General features: G+C 46.8%; 1 protein-coding gene across 3 annotated transcripts in view; it reads right to left on the reverse strand.

Moving 5' to 3' along the window:
• The window catches only part of LBH (LBH regulator of WNT signaling pathway), an 88,878-nt gene that overhangs the window by 11,737 nt on the left and 61,999 nt on the right, over positions 1 to 15,142 (reverse strand). For 2 of the 3 annotated variants that reach the window (XM_073791472.1, XM_033838788.2), the window contains one exon: positions 12,100 to 12,202. In XM_073791472.1, the coding sequence (XP_073647573.1) occupies positions 12,100 to 12,202 (103 nt within the window). Of the gene's footprint in view, positions 1 to 12,099; positions 12,203 to 14,789; positions 15,031 to 15,142 lie in introns of those variants that run through there. The other variant, XM_019942984.3, reaches the window with a different exon arrangement.

The following is a 15,142-nucleotide window of genomic DNA, read 5'->3' on the forward strand; positions in this document are numbered from 1 at the left end:
AACAAAAACAAAAAAACTTCATGTCCTTGATGAAGCAGTAAAGATTAATTTTTATTAAATATTGACTGTTAAGTACATGTTGTTTAATATACTCTGTGATGAAATGCAAAGTCGTTATACAACACTTCTGGTGCACATCAGAGCACAATGGTTGTCTCGCAGAAAAGCATTTATGGGATTGAGTGGTGAGCCGCTTTTTCCATGGGACGCCATTTTTAGTTGAAAGAATGACTGACCAACAACCATGGTTATTCAGACTTGGGTATTTGGCAGACCTGAGCCTAATATTTCAAAGAAAATGAGCCTGATATTTCAAAAAAATGACTGATGGTATTTGTTACCAATGATAAAAACTGAGGTCTCAAGCAAAAATTAGAATTTTGTAAAACTTGTATCAGCCACCATAATCTTGACAGTTTCCTATCACTTGAAGAATTTCTGATGAGACCACATATTAACTAATGTGATTTTTTTTGATATTATGTAACAAAATGTGTTAACTTTGGAAGATCTGCATAACTCAGCAAACCTATATTTTCCAAATGATCAGTACAGCACGTTATGAAAACAAGCATGCGTAAAAGATTCGTTCAAAGTGCAAGATAGGCTAATGAATTTTAATGTAAGAGTACAGAAAGTTCATTGATAAGGTTTCAGATTCCACATTACCACTAACCTTTAAGAAACTACCACTTACTGAGTTTTGCCAAAATATCAAAGAAAAATATATGAAAAGGCTACTAAAATCTTTCTCCCTTTTCTAAGTACATATCTGCATAGGCCAGATTTTCTGGCATAGGCCAGAAACCAGTAGTTGGTTTCTACTTCAACCAACACCGATCACAACAGATTGGAAGCAGAAGCAGATGTGAGACTCTAGCTGTCTTCTATTAAGCCAGATATCAAACAGATTTGCAAAAATGTGAAACCTTTCTTTGTGCTGAACTTTTTTTTTGTTTTGGAAAATATATTTATTTTTATTAAAAATCATTACTTATATTAACATGTAATGGTTTTATTGTCATTTTAAAGGAATTAATAAATAATAAAATTTTTAAACTTTTAATATCAAAAGATATAACCCACATAAACAAATATCTCTGGGGGTCCTAAATAATTTTTTAAAAAGTAAAAGGAACTGAGATTTAAAAATTTGAGAGCCAATGGCCTGGAGAAAAAAATACCTTCACAAAGATGACTCCATAAATCAAGGTTGAAGGATAATATGTTTTAAAACTGGAAAAGATTTGAGGGGAACATAAGAGGTGCCTTCAAATACTTAAAAGGCTGACATGAAGTCTAAGAGAGAGCAGATTTTTTTTAACTCCAGGGGGCCTATCTAAAATCAGAATGGAGGATTTCACTGCATTATACAACTTCTAACAAAAATGATAGAATGAACTCTCTCCATTACAGATGGGGAAGGCAAGGTCCAAAGAGATGCTGGGAGTCGCCTGAAATGACATAGACAGTAGCAAAGCCAAGATTAGAAACCAGTTATCCAGATTCATACTTCATAATCCCGCTGCGCTGAAAGGTTCTGAGCTCTGTATCACTGGCAATGTCCAAAGAACACGTAAGTGACCCAGTGCCACGCTACTGTAGAGTGCATTCTCACATCTGATAGAGACTGGCCCAGTCTCAAAGGTACCCTCCCCCTCTGGGATGCTATTGTATCTCAGTTTTGATCCCAAGGAAAATATCTATATCCACGATCTCCAAACTTGGAGATTGAAAGAATCTTGAAAGAATTTTGAAAGAATTGAAAGAATTTTGAAAAACTGTCTCCTTTCACACCTTTTAAAACCGACACCTAAAACTTCTGCTATATTATAAATATTACCATTTAAAAATAAATTTTTATGCCACTCTTTTAAATAAGTACTCAATGGCTTATAAACACCATAGCAATTTGATATCTACCATCACCTATTTTAAAAACTCATAAGCAAGCTCGTAAGTCAAATCTTATTCCTTTCTCTACTTGAAAATGTATTTCCATTCTACTGCTCCATAGAATTTTATATTAATGTATTTTCATGTTTGAAAGTTTTTAGTCATTAGCTTTTTTCATACTTCTCTGCAATAAAAAGATGTATTTGTAAATTGGCTTTTAATGTTTTTATGTCCCATGACCCTAAGCCTTGTTAGTTAAAAAAATAAAGTTCTGGATTGGCTTATTGCAGCTATTAGTATATAAGTAATCAATAAACATACCACAAATAATAATTAAACGCAAAGGTAATTTTTCACTGGTTTTTTTATAGATAGGTGGGATTTATGACGCTTCTTAGACAGTAACATTTTTAAATGGTCCATTTGTTCGATTCTCCTAAGGTTTCTATACGCTGGGAAGGTACCTTAAAAGATTCACGTAGGTGAGAAGCAGGTCCTCTTACAAAGGGGGTGGAGGGCAATCTTGATAGGAAAGGTAGGAAGAGAAAACTGGTGAAGCCTGTCTTCAGGAAACGCAATTTTAGAAAAGGAACAGAAGGAAGCTAAAGATGTGGAAATTGATTTCTCCAAAATGCTCTCTGCTGTCGTATCCCTTGAAAGTTTCTGTGAACCTCAGGGGCAGCTGAGGTTTTAACACTTTGGTTTTAACACTTTGTTAAAACATGAAGGGGTGTATACATAGAACCTGATTAAGAAGTAATCTGGCATTAAAACCTCCAATATTAGGGTGCCAAGGAAAACAGCCAAGAACGTTTCTGATATGGCTTTAACTGCTATATCCAAGGGGGCAAACGACCAAAGAAATACAGAAATCATAATTTAGTATTAGCTTATCTTTAAGAATGCTTCCGTCCAAGAGGACAGATTCAACTCTTGAAGAAAAAAAACTCCTTCATGGTAACAACGGTGACGCCAGTCCCAGGAAGTCAGGCACCACCATGGTTACGCTTTCCCGTCCACATACACACTATGGCTCAATTATATTTTTTCTTTACTCACTTGTTTAAAACATTTAAAAAATAAAATAAAATTCTATCACTACATAAATGGAAAAGTAGTATTACTTGTCATAGGTAATAACCATAAAATACACTAACATTTTCAAAGTTTGTCTGTGTAACACCTAAATTAACTTTGTAAACCGCCAGGCATATTGGACTCTACTGGAACATTGGCCTAGGCTGTTTACCTGTCGCAAAGAACCTGGAGCCTTGCGGTGCTATTGGGTGGAAGGCCCTTGAACACTGGCCCAAGACTTCCATTATGTTCAGATCTACTTCTAAGAGCCCAGTTTATCCTTGATTCCAGGGAAGCAATATTTCTAAAACCATGACCATTCCATAAGCCAGACCTGGAACCCCAGGAAAACCAAGATGGTTCAGGGGACTAAACGTGCGTCTGTTCAACCTTCGTGGGTATCCAAGCCAAGGCAACTACCCTGGTCTTCCTCAAGGTCACACGGTGCTCCAATGTCATTAACAGAATAAAGGAGATAAGTAGGGGGATCGCCAACTCATATACATTTGTAATTCACAGAGCATGTCAACATACCCACTAGGGGACAAGAATGTCCCTGGCTAATTTGCAATGCTGGCTAAATGGTGCCTAAACATCATTAACTGTTATCATCTCTGCTCAAAATAAGCAGTTAACAAACTAGGGGAAGATGTACAACATCTCCCAAACACTTTAAAGTAACCAAACACCTTTCTGACTCTCTCCACAAAGCTCCTCCATCATCCCATTGGTATAGATTTTACAACCCTGAGATTCTATTTGTAGAGCTTTCAATGCTGGGAGCTTATACTATGATAAACTCTTTTATTTGTCTTCTGTTATTAAGGTAATATATAATCAAGAGGCTTAATGATGTTTAATCTCTTTGATTCAGCAATTCTACTTCCAGGAATTTATTCTGAGGAAACAAATCAGACCTGCGCAGAGATTTGTGTAAAATGATATTCAAAGCAGTGTTCTCTGTAAGAACAAAATATGCCACAACCTAAATATTCAGCAATAAGTGGTACATAACAAAATGAAATGCCATTTTACAAAGAAAACCAAGTGACAGGAACATAGTCACAATATTATACGAAGTGAAAAAAGATTCACTCTGGCACATACAGTTTTACCTCAATTTTATTTTTTTAATAAAAATGCATATAAAATACTGGAAGTAAACATACCAAAATATTTCAGTGATAGGAATATAGGCATTTAAAATTTCGTTTGTACTTCTCTATATTTTCCTAAATTTGTAAAAGGAATTAATATCACCTTTATAATTATAACACACACACACACACACACACACACAATCTCTTACACCTTTTGACTCAGAAATTCTATTCCTAAGACTCTAAGGAAATAGTATAAACTATGGACAAAGATTTATATATAAAATTATATATAAATTATCACATTATTTATAAGAGAAAAATATATACAATTTAAAAATAATTCAACAATTGGAGAATGGTGAAAAAATCATGTTGTAACTTTATAACTTTGTGCAGTTATTAAAATGCTGGCTTTGAAGCATTTTTAAGATAAATTTTGGGCTTCCCTGGTGGTGCAGTGGTTAAGAATCCGTCTGCCAATGCAAGGGACACGGGTTCGAGCCCTGGTCCAGGAAGATCCCACATGCCGCGGAGCAACTAAGCCTGTGTGCCACAACTACTGAGACTGCGCTCTACAGCTCATGAGCCAGAACTACTGAGCCCATGAGCCACAACTACGGAAGCCCGCGTGCCTAGAGCCCGTGCTCCGCAACAAGAGAAGCCACCGCAATGAGAAGCCTGCACACCACAACGAAGAGTAGCCCCCGCTCGCCGCACCTAGAGAAAAGCCCGTGCACAGCTACAAAGACCCAACTCAGCCAAAAATAAAAATAAATAGAATAAATTAATTTATTAAAAAAAAGATAAGTTGTGATGATGTGATGCTGATGACTTACATACCATTAAGTAAAAAAGCAGAACACAACCCTGTGTGATCTTGGCCATATAAAAACAACTTCTGTGGAAAAGATGCTAAAATGTTAACAGTTGTGATTTATGCATGGTGAGATTATGGTGACTGGAAAAAAAAGTTTAAAGAAGAAAATAAAAATTCCATAATGGGCCTATGCTACTTTAAAAATTTGAAAAGTAAGCATAAGAATAATAAAATACATAGTTTGCCAGTGAAAATATGAAATTACTCAAAAAAGGGGAAGGAAAAGAAAATTTTCCTGTAATTACAGCACTCTGATCTAAAACAACTGCTATTAACATTCTGCTGTCTGCCCTTTTGGTCGTGTGTGTGTGTGCGCATGTGTGTGTGAGTTCATGTAAGTGCATGCGAGTGTGTGTGTGTGTGTGTGTGTGTGTGTGTGTGTGCGTGTGAGCCTCTGTAGGCATCTCAGGCTCTGTCCCATGGGGATCAGCGGCTGAGCCTGGGGCTGCCCACACACCTTGGGCTAATGCTCACCTGCGGATAAATTAGAACTGACACATAGGGCTGTGTCTGGAGAAAATGGTTAGGAATTTGGGAAAACCAAGGATGCTCTCAAATCCAGGGTGGACATGTGTTTCAAGTTCTACAAAGTAAAGACAGGAGATGAATTCAAGGTATACTAATTAATTCTGCCTGGCAACCACCTTCAGGTTCAAGTTAGGAGAAAGTCAGACCTAGAGACCAACGCCCCCCCCCCACCCCCCGGACTGAGGTTTGTGACTTCCCTCTTTGCTCAGGGCAGTTCTCCTTTGGATGAGAGATCTGGAACCTTCCTTCCCATTGGCTCCAGTACAATTACTGGCTGAGTTGCAAGCAGTCGATGTCGCTTCAGCTAAATGCTTGGGTGCCTCTTCTATACAATTTACCTAAAAGGGGCTTCTGACAGTGTAAGGCAATTAATTCTAGCAGTGAGGGGACTGAGGGAGCTCCCAAACTTCCCTTGAGGTCAAAACAGGCTGGAGAAACTTTTGGCAAATATTAATTTTTTTCTAAGATAGGTCTGTGCAACGAGGGGCCCTCCCCCAGTCAAGGAGTGGGGAGCAGACACAGGAGCTGATTGACTGATCAAGAATCCTCCTGAGCTGGGCTCCGGGACAAGGGAAGGGCAGGTGGCGAGGCGAGAGACAGCCGAGGGGGGCGCAGGGTCTATGAGACTGAAAAGGAACGAAGCCCCAGCAACTCTGGGCCCCGTGTGAATGAGGGCCTGTCTTCATCCTCCGAGGAGTATTTCAGGACTCGGGCCTGACAGATCATTTCAGGACATTCACTAGACACCCAGGAATAGCTCTTGGCTCCAGTCACAAGATTCGCCACCCAAACTCATCCATTTCCCTAATGGTACAATCCTCCTCTCTATCCGACCCGGGAGACTGGGTCACCATAGAGAAAATGCTGATTCTATAAAAACCCGCGCCGTGGGATAGCCGAGGTGGAGGCATAATTCTCAGTTCAGGAAAGGGAGAGAGGAGGTGTCCAATCAATCATACAGCATCCATTAAGCAACTACTCGCAGGACACTGTGCCCGGCATTGTGGGAACAAAGCCGTCTAAGACACAGACCCTGGGCCTGGAGAGGGATGAACACACCACCGCCTGAGAGGCCTCAGGCCTAACACAGGCCCTTTGAGAGAAGGCCAGGTTGTATGGCTCCAGTGTGTGTCACGTTGGCTAGGGAAGCGAAGAAAGCTTGTTCTCTCCCTGGCAGTGCTACAGACTCACTGCTGTGACCACAGTGTGTGTGTTGGGGAGGAACCCCATGGGAATAATTCCAGCCCTCTGCAGGCCCTCACCCAGGGGCACTGCAAAACACTGAACACCATGTTTGTGTCAAGGCCTTGGGCACTGAAGGAAGGTGCTGGATCCCTCATACAAAGGAGACGTGACCTGAAACTGATGTGACCTGGGCACTGGCTCAAAAAGAGGCCACACGAGGCTTCCCTGGTGGCGCAGTCGTTGAGAATCCGCCTGCCGATGCAGGGGACACGGGTTCGTGCCCCGGTCCGGGAAGATCCCACATGCCACGGAGCGCCTGGGCCCGTGAGCCATGGCCGCTGAGCCTGCGCGTCCGGAGCCTGTGCTCCGCAACGGGAGAGGCCACAACAGTGAGAGGCCCGCGTACAGCAAAAAAAAAAAAAAAAAGAGGCAGCACGTTCAGACACAGGCCCAACGCCACCCAAAGACATGAACTCCTTGTGCCTCTGAACCTTGTGGCCCTAACTGCCTGTTTGCCTCATGTTCTTATGAATGTTCTTGTACCAAGCAGGGAGCAGGGTGGACGGGGTAGGGAGAGGAAAAAGAAAACTCACTGGGATTCCAGGAGCATGTCGTGTCCATGGGGGGACATCTCCTGCCAAGTGCTTTGGAATTTTAGCTTTATGTTTCTTCAGGGACAACTGAGGCTTTTTTAAGTCTGATGTGAAAGATGTTTTCCTGGTGACCATGGGACTTCTGTGCGCCTGCCCAGCTGGGCCTCCAAAACTCTTAAGAATATGTGGGGTACCATAGCTGGGAGTATCCAACGAGACAAGGGCACCAGGAGGAGGAGACAAAGGGAGGTGATGACTTATGCCTGGAGTGGCCTTGTGAGCGGGGGCTTGAGGGAGGCGAATAGAGACAGGCGCAGGAACCCCAGCCCATCATTGATTTCAACACCTGCATTTACACGGGTGGGAGCAAGGAGAGCCAGCCTCGGGGGTCTCATAAAGAAAGGCTCAGCAGAGAGGTGAGTGAAGAGAAAGTGTTTCCGAAGTGCTACCTGACTTTAGAGGTTCAACTGAGACTATTCTTTGAGAGAGGAGTTGCTGCTTCTGATAAAGAGCGAGGAGGGAGAGATAAAGGAGTCGTCTATTGTTGGGCCTTGGAGATGGAAGAAGCAGAGAGCTTCTATCTGGGGAGGAGCTATTCTCAGCCAACACAGTGCATTAGACCCGTCCTAATGCAGAGCTAAAAGCGAGGCTCAGACTGCAAGAAGCTAACGGCAGGGCTGTGGCAGGAGAAGGTCACCCACCACTGTCCGTTCTCCCTATCCTATCAAACGCCAGGATATCCCTCCCTCCTGTCGGGAAATGCAGGGGAAGCTCTTAAGGAAGGCCCAGAACACGGGGCACTGTGGTACATGTAGAATTAGCGCCTCTGGCTTACAGCGCATCCTCCCTGGCTCCCCTCATCTGACTGGTGGGTGGCCGTTAAATGGTAGGAGTATGAGACCAAGAACAGCAAGAGGAATACAAAAGGTGACCAGGGAGGGACATGTATGCTGATCAGAGAGGAATTTAAAGGGCCTTGGGAAGGATAAAAGTTATCAGATCTTGGTCCAGTTGCTTTAGATGGGAGAGTCTTAAGTGAAAACTGGGGAGCCATATCTCTGTCTAGAACTTAGCAAGAGGGATAGAACTGCAAAAGCCTCAGCAAACTGTGCTGGGGGAAGCTAGGCAGCACAGCCCTTGTGGTGGCAGCATCAGTGTCCACAGGCAAATGCCCAGGTCCCTTCTCCAGGCCAACTCAGGCCCAGCACGGAAGGAGACCCAGTCAGAGAGGCATTCTGAATTGCCACATTCTTAGAGTCCCTAGAGCTGGGATGCGGGAGCCTGCAAGGCAGCCACTGACCTGCTCCCCTGAATTAGGGAAAGGAAGAAGGCATTAGGCGCAGACGTTCCCATCCCAGGGGCCAGAGAACAGGAGGCTGACAGATGCAGTGTGGGAAGCGAGCTGCAGCCAGCAGGGGCAGAAATGTCCACATGGAGACCCTCCCACTCAGCCCTGTGAGCTGGCCGCCACTCCCATCCCACCCAACATGTCCTCTACTTTCTAGTAACCATTCACTCACCCACCCCACGGGGTGTCATAATTCATGCCAAGTGAGAGAGCTGACGTGCATTGCACATACTGAATTGACTCTCCAAATAAATGTTAAAGACAAAACAAGGCACCGGCTCTGTGGATTTTTTATACATGCTAACTCCCTAAGCACAAGAGACGGGCTTACCCGAATCTTTCAGGGGATAAAAAGACATCTATCTGACCCTGAGGAGGCCCTTTAAAAATTCTAAGGCAGAAGTGAACGCGGGCAGCTTCAGAACCAAGAGACTCAATTTAACTGAAAGCACCACCATCCATTTAGCACCTGCTCTGTGAAGGCCCAGGGCCAGCAGGCACCTTGGGTTGGGGAGGGCTGCAGGAGGGGTGATGGCTGATGGGCACAAAGAGGGAATAAGTCATCCCCTGCCCTCGGACACACGGGCAGGGAGAAGGTCAGGCAGGACCACGGCAGCATCGTTTAAGCACAAATGCCACAGGTGCTGGAGAAGAAGGAGATCACATCTGGGGCAGAGAAATCAGGAAAGCTTCCTTCTGGGTAGACCTGGAAGGTGGGGGAACAACTGACAAATTCCAGTGTGCCTATTTATTTTATGACCTTGTTTCAAGGTCAAACCACAAGTCTGAGATTCTATTTCAACTGCCAAGTTGGGATTGATGTCTCCTTCCCACTTTTAGTTCCTTGGAAAACCAGGTCGCAGTAAAAGCCATGTACTATTATTACCCTCAGGAGGAATGCCAAGAACAGAGTTCAAAGATCTCCTGCCCCCAGAGCCAAGCCTAGCCTGAGCATGTACAATGGACAGGCTCCAGCCAAGTGCAGCCCCAGCCAATCCCCAGAGCTCTGGTGGGAATGTGTTTAATTGGATGGCACTGGCTTTGAGTGGGCCCAGAAAATACCGGCCTCGTGACAATTGGCAGATCAGTTCGCTGCACAGCGCTGCGCCTGGCTGAAACAGGGGCAAGCCAAGGGGTATCTGAAGGTGCAACAAAATTAGAGGTGCGAGTGTCCTCTCAAAGCCTCTTTCAAGGCCCAGCCCAGTCTGACCTCCTTCTCCCAAGCCTTTAGATTGCCACACATCCCTGGACTGACCGTAGCCTTCATATTGCTCCACCAGATGGCCTGTGTTCCAGTTATGTACATGCTAGTTTCCCACGTGAGCCCTGGACCCTTCCTACAATGCCCAGCATAGCATGTTACGTACAGCAAGTGTCCAATAAATACTGCTTGCTTGACGATAACCACCTCTCCCCTTTCTTTTCACCAGGCAACCAGAAGACCTTTCTGAAATCTTGTGACAGAGTGCTTTGAAGTTCTAGGTAAGATATTTTGGAACTGTGCAGTAGTCCCCACTCAGGTAGCAGGGCAGATTTCCTGAGAGGCTGTGAAAACTGGGCCCTAAGTCTAGCACCACAAAGGAAGATTTGCGGGCCCTTTTCTTAGGCAGCATCGAGTTATCTTAGGAACCCAGAGGCGATTTTATTTTCCTCCTGCCGTGGCAGCCCCAATTCAGCTGTCCTCACCCAGCACTGCAGCCCCTTCTTGGGTCATGACCTGTTCCTACCCTCAGATCCAGCGGAATGGGCTGAAGGTCAAGAAAACTGCCCTGTAGGACCTGGTCCTTTATCCTGGAACATGTTCAAAAGGAGAATATCAAAAAGCACACACAGACATACTGATGACTGTGTTTGGAAAGGTTTTGTGATGGAAATCTAAAACCCAGAACTGAAAAAACAAAAAAAACAAAAAACACCTCACCTGTAACCACAAAGAGATTCAGTCTGATTCAGTGGCTTGGAAACTGGTATCCAAAAACACCCCAGCTGGTAGGTCAGGAAACTTCTACCCTCCCACAGGCTGTGGGGCTTTCAATTGTCTCTCTCAGACCCGCTCTGAGGGTAGAAGGTACAAAACCAACCAGGAAAGGGTATTTTCCCCCTCCCTCTGAATCCCCGCAGCCTACCTGAATACTTATTTCCAGCCAGCAAAAGGGGCTTGGCCATTTTGACACACAACAAAGGGGCCTTCTCTAACCTCCCAAGTGTGTCTGAGGTGACTCTTGCTGTCACCTGCCAAATTACCTTACCCAACCTTAGCTTTCATCTCAGCTCTCTTTGATCACCCTCCCTCCATCACACCCACCCAGCTTTCTATTTTCTCTTCCTTCACAAAACAAATGCCCCTGGAATGGTTCTAAGGCAGAACAAGTCTAGATTCTAGCCAAGAGCCAACCTCAAGGCACAGACACATGATACATCAGAAGAGCAAGGTTTTGGAGTTCGAGACTCAAGTCATCCACTCAGTCTGAGCCTGTTTCCTCATCTGTGAAACAGAACAAAAATTCCCATCTCAGTGCCCACGGTCAACAGTGAATGAGTAACATTTGTAAAGTGCATGGCCCATAGCCACATTCAGTTAATATCTGCTGAATGAGCCCATCACACTTCATTCATCTTCCCCGGACAGCCATCCTACACAATTTCCCTAGCTCCGAGATCTTCCCTTAAGAACAGACTCTTTCCTCCCCTGAAGGTAATAACGTAGGCACTCTTCTTGGAAATCTGAAAACAGTTCACTGCTTCGGCGCTATCTGGAGGTCTCTGCAGCGGGCTGTGGGCAGTGGAAAGTGAACGGCAGGCCAGAATCTGAATGGGCTGAGAATCTGAAGGTGTTACTTAGACCACTTTTTTGGTCCTTATATATTCTGGATCCACCACACAGCATAATCTCTATGCTGGATCCTGGCAATAACATCCCTGAGACAGCTACCCTTCTGGGAAAGGTCTCTTCAATTCTAAGTAGTTTGAACATTAACCCTGTTGGAATCAGTTGGTCAACCATCAACCAGAGGAAGAAAGCAGCATTTGACACAGCAATGCCTCCACCAGACTACCCTTCCCCATAAGCTGCCCCTCACAGCAGTGTTGCTACTGCCCAAGGCTTGGGTGGGGAGGGAAGTTCTGATCTGAACTGACTGCACATTATCACTTCCCCCTTTGCCACCATGAAGGGGAGAGTCCACAGCAGCCAGGATGACTAATTAATAACATCAGCTCATGCTTCCTGAACGCTTACTGCCTCCCAGGTACTGTGAATGCCTTATCCATGTCATCTCATCATGTTGAATCTTCACCACAATTCTGTGAAGTAAGGACTCTTGTTGCCCCATTTTACAGATTAAGAAACCGAGGCTTACTGGCATTAGGGGACTTTCTCAAGGGTGCATAGCTCTTACAAACAGCACTGGGATACAGAACCAAGTCTGCCTCCAGCCCCAGCAAAAGACACTAGGCTCTAAGGAACCAGAAGGAAACCAGTACTGAACTTACCTGATAGGAAAGGCCATCCTTTCGGGGGCTGAGGCCTATTTCCTCCATGGATGGGGTGTTCATCATCACCTCAGTCATCTCGGCTGATCTCAGATAGTCAGGGCTGCCAAGAAACCCAGAGCAAAAGTCAACAAACACACGCACTTTCACATGCCTACTCTCAGTGCCTTCTGCTGTTAAATTAGAGGACTGCCTGGAAGCAGGATGAGAGGTGTTCAAAACAGAACTCGCTGAAAAACGAGCTCATGCCCCGAGGAAGCACCTTACAAGCCTAGAGCATCAGGGCTCTCAACCTCCACCAACAAAGCTCATTGTCTGAAAACCGCTCTGGCAAACCTCCTCTTCCCTCCTCTCCTGTACTAGTCCCTACTGGCACAGAGCGACTCTGGATTTTCTTTTAAGTGACAGAACTAGAAAAAAAATAAAAACAGTAAGTAGCTGAGGCCGTCTATCTATATTAAAACCAATTCAACCCGTCTCTAGGGGAACTGAATATTATCATTACATAATGATAACAGGTCAACCTCAGAGAAACCAAGTTCGATAATGCTGCCTTCCTAAATTTCTCTCTGTGTCTCTGGTGTTCCTTTTTGCAAAATGTCCCACTTAAAGCCCCAAAGGGTCAGCTTTCTGAAAGCTTCACATCTGCCATCCAACCTCCTTCTCTAGCCCCAGCCACAGCAGCTGCAAGCTCACAGCTTGAAAAACATCCCCTGGATTAAAAGCCTTAAGGATGCCCGGACTCTGACTGCAAAGGAAATTTCCAGAGGGGCCAAGCTGGCCCACCAATGGCTGACATGTGAAAGTGCTTTGTACTCTGTAAGCAGGATACAAATGTTCCATTATCCTCACACAAGCCATGGGCACGTACAGGGTCCCGAATGTGTAATGCCAAATAGCACATACCAAAGTCAGTGTACTCCCTACCCAACAGGCAATATTTTCACCATCATGCCTTTACACATGGTTAAAAAAAAAAAAAAATGTAGGGTAGGCCTTAGAAAGACTGTATCTAAGGAAACAGGGGTACCAAACTCTTCTTCATTTTACAGCTACTACATAGAGTAGAAATGGCACAGGAGTTGGAAACAGAAGCAATAGGTTCTGGTCCAAGCTATGCCACTCAAGTGCTGTGTGATCTTGAACAGGTCGTATAACCTCTCTGAGCTGCAGATGCGCTGTTAGTCTGTTACCATGATGCTAATAATGCATATCTCACAGCTATGGTAAAGGACTAATCTCTGGGGGGGAAAGCATTGCAAACTATGAAATGCCAATCAACTGTAAAATAATACCAAACCTTAATCTCTCAGGGGACAATAACCCTGATGAGTCTGAACACCATTTTGGCAAGTTTTGAGTGGCCAGGGGCACACAGCCTCCACTGCCTTCCAAGTTTCACCCGTATGGTACCTGGAGGTGGGAGGGAAGGAGAGCTCAGAGGAGAGAGGTACGCAAGCCTCCGGGGTGAGGAAATTTTTACTTTGTTTTGAGAGTTCAGTCTCCTCTCTAAACAGAGACGGGCTGGATTGGGGGAGGGGAGACTAAAAGAAGATGCTAGGCTTCCGGGCAAGTTTAGGGTCAGGAGCTAGGACTCCAAAGTCAGTTTCCCCCTGGGTTACGGAGAGGCTACTGCCCACCCCCAACGTAACGGGCCAGAAGAGCGCCCACCGGGCTCTCGCCAGGCTCTTAGCCTGGTGTCCGGGCGTTCGCTCCTCGCTCCCGGCTGTGGCGCGGGGCCGAAAAGTTGAAGCAAGAAGCATGAACTTTCCGGTATCTGAGCTGAGCAGGACTGCGCGGACACGGAGCCTGCGGGGCCGGGCTCTCCACGCCCGCACCTGGAAGCGAGCTCCAGGCCGCCAGCGCTCGCCCCCCGACAGCTCTTCCTCTTCCCCAGAGCAGGAAGGAAGCAGCAGACGGTGCGCAAGTCCCAGCGGCCGTGGGCCTCGCTCTTCAACGAGGCGGGCGCCCGGGGCGCATCTCTCCCAGCCCCGATACCCGGTCGGGTGCAACCTCCGCCTCCCCCCACCCGGCCCGGGCTCCTTCCCGGCGGGCCCGGTGAGGGCGGCTCCTCCCCAACCCGGGCCCCCATCAAGGCGCGTCGGGTTTAGGGTCTATGGAGAGAAAAGGGATCGAGAGGGTGCAGCGAGGAACTGTGCTGCTGCCTGTGGCTTCAGTCGGGTTACGTGTGGGGAGAGCGTTTTCCCTCACCCCTCGGAGCTCTGCAAAAGCCGCCGCTGCACCAGCTCAGCCCCGCTGCCGCCGGCCTCGACGCCAAGACTTGCATGCAAACAAAAAGGAAAAGGGGAGGGGCCCGGGGAGAGCAGGAGCCCCCTACGCCAGGCAGGGCGCGCGCCTCCCGCAGCCCTCCGCGAAGGGGCTTTTATTAGCCGGGTTCAGCCGTGACCCCTGGTTCTCCCCCGACCCCACTACGGCCGTACGCACACCCTCCCAGCCGTAACTTAAGTGAGAGCTTCGAGTTCACTTCCTTTGTCTGGATGCTCTCAGCGCCACCTCCCCACCCCCACCTTTGCAACCTTGACGTTGACTCCTGCTCCGGCTTGGGCGGCGGGTTAGTGCCCGGCGCCCGCGCCACCCACTGCCCTCGCACAGAGCAGGCACGAGCAGGCGCCTGGGCCCCGCAGCCACGGCCGCGAGACGGATGCCCGCCGAGGGCGCAGGATACTCACCAGTGAATGGGGAAATATACAGACATGAAGTCCTTGGGGAGCCTGACCCACGCCCTTGTGATTTAAACACGGTCACTGCGTCTCGGGTAAGGATGTCACGGGCGCAGACAGGCGCGGCAGGCTGCCGAGTGTGGGCACTGGGCGTTCGCCGGTCCGCCTCCCGGAGACAGCCCCACTGCCAGCAGCGTCGGCAAAGCAGACGGAGCTCTCGGCTCTCCACCGAGCTCGCGGCCCCACAAAGAGCCCAGGAAGCCGTATTTATAGGGGCGGGGGCGGGGCTCGGCTCCGGGAGGCCCCGCCCCCCCTCGCCCACTCCTGGAATAACGTCACCAAAATCATGAATGGCTTCGGCG

Source organism: Tursiops truncatus, chromosome 14, assembly GCF_011762595.2.
Source record: "Tursiops truncatus isolate mTurTru1 chromosome 14, mTurTru1.mat.Y, whole genome shotgun sequence".
NCBI lineage: Eukaryota > Metazoa > Chordata > Mammalia > Artiodactyla > Delphinidae > Tursiops > Tursiops truncatus.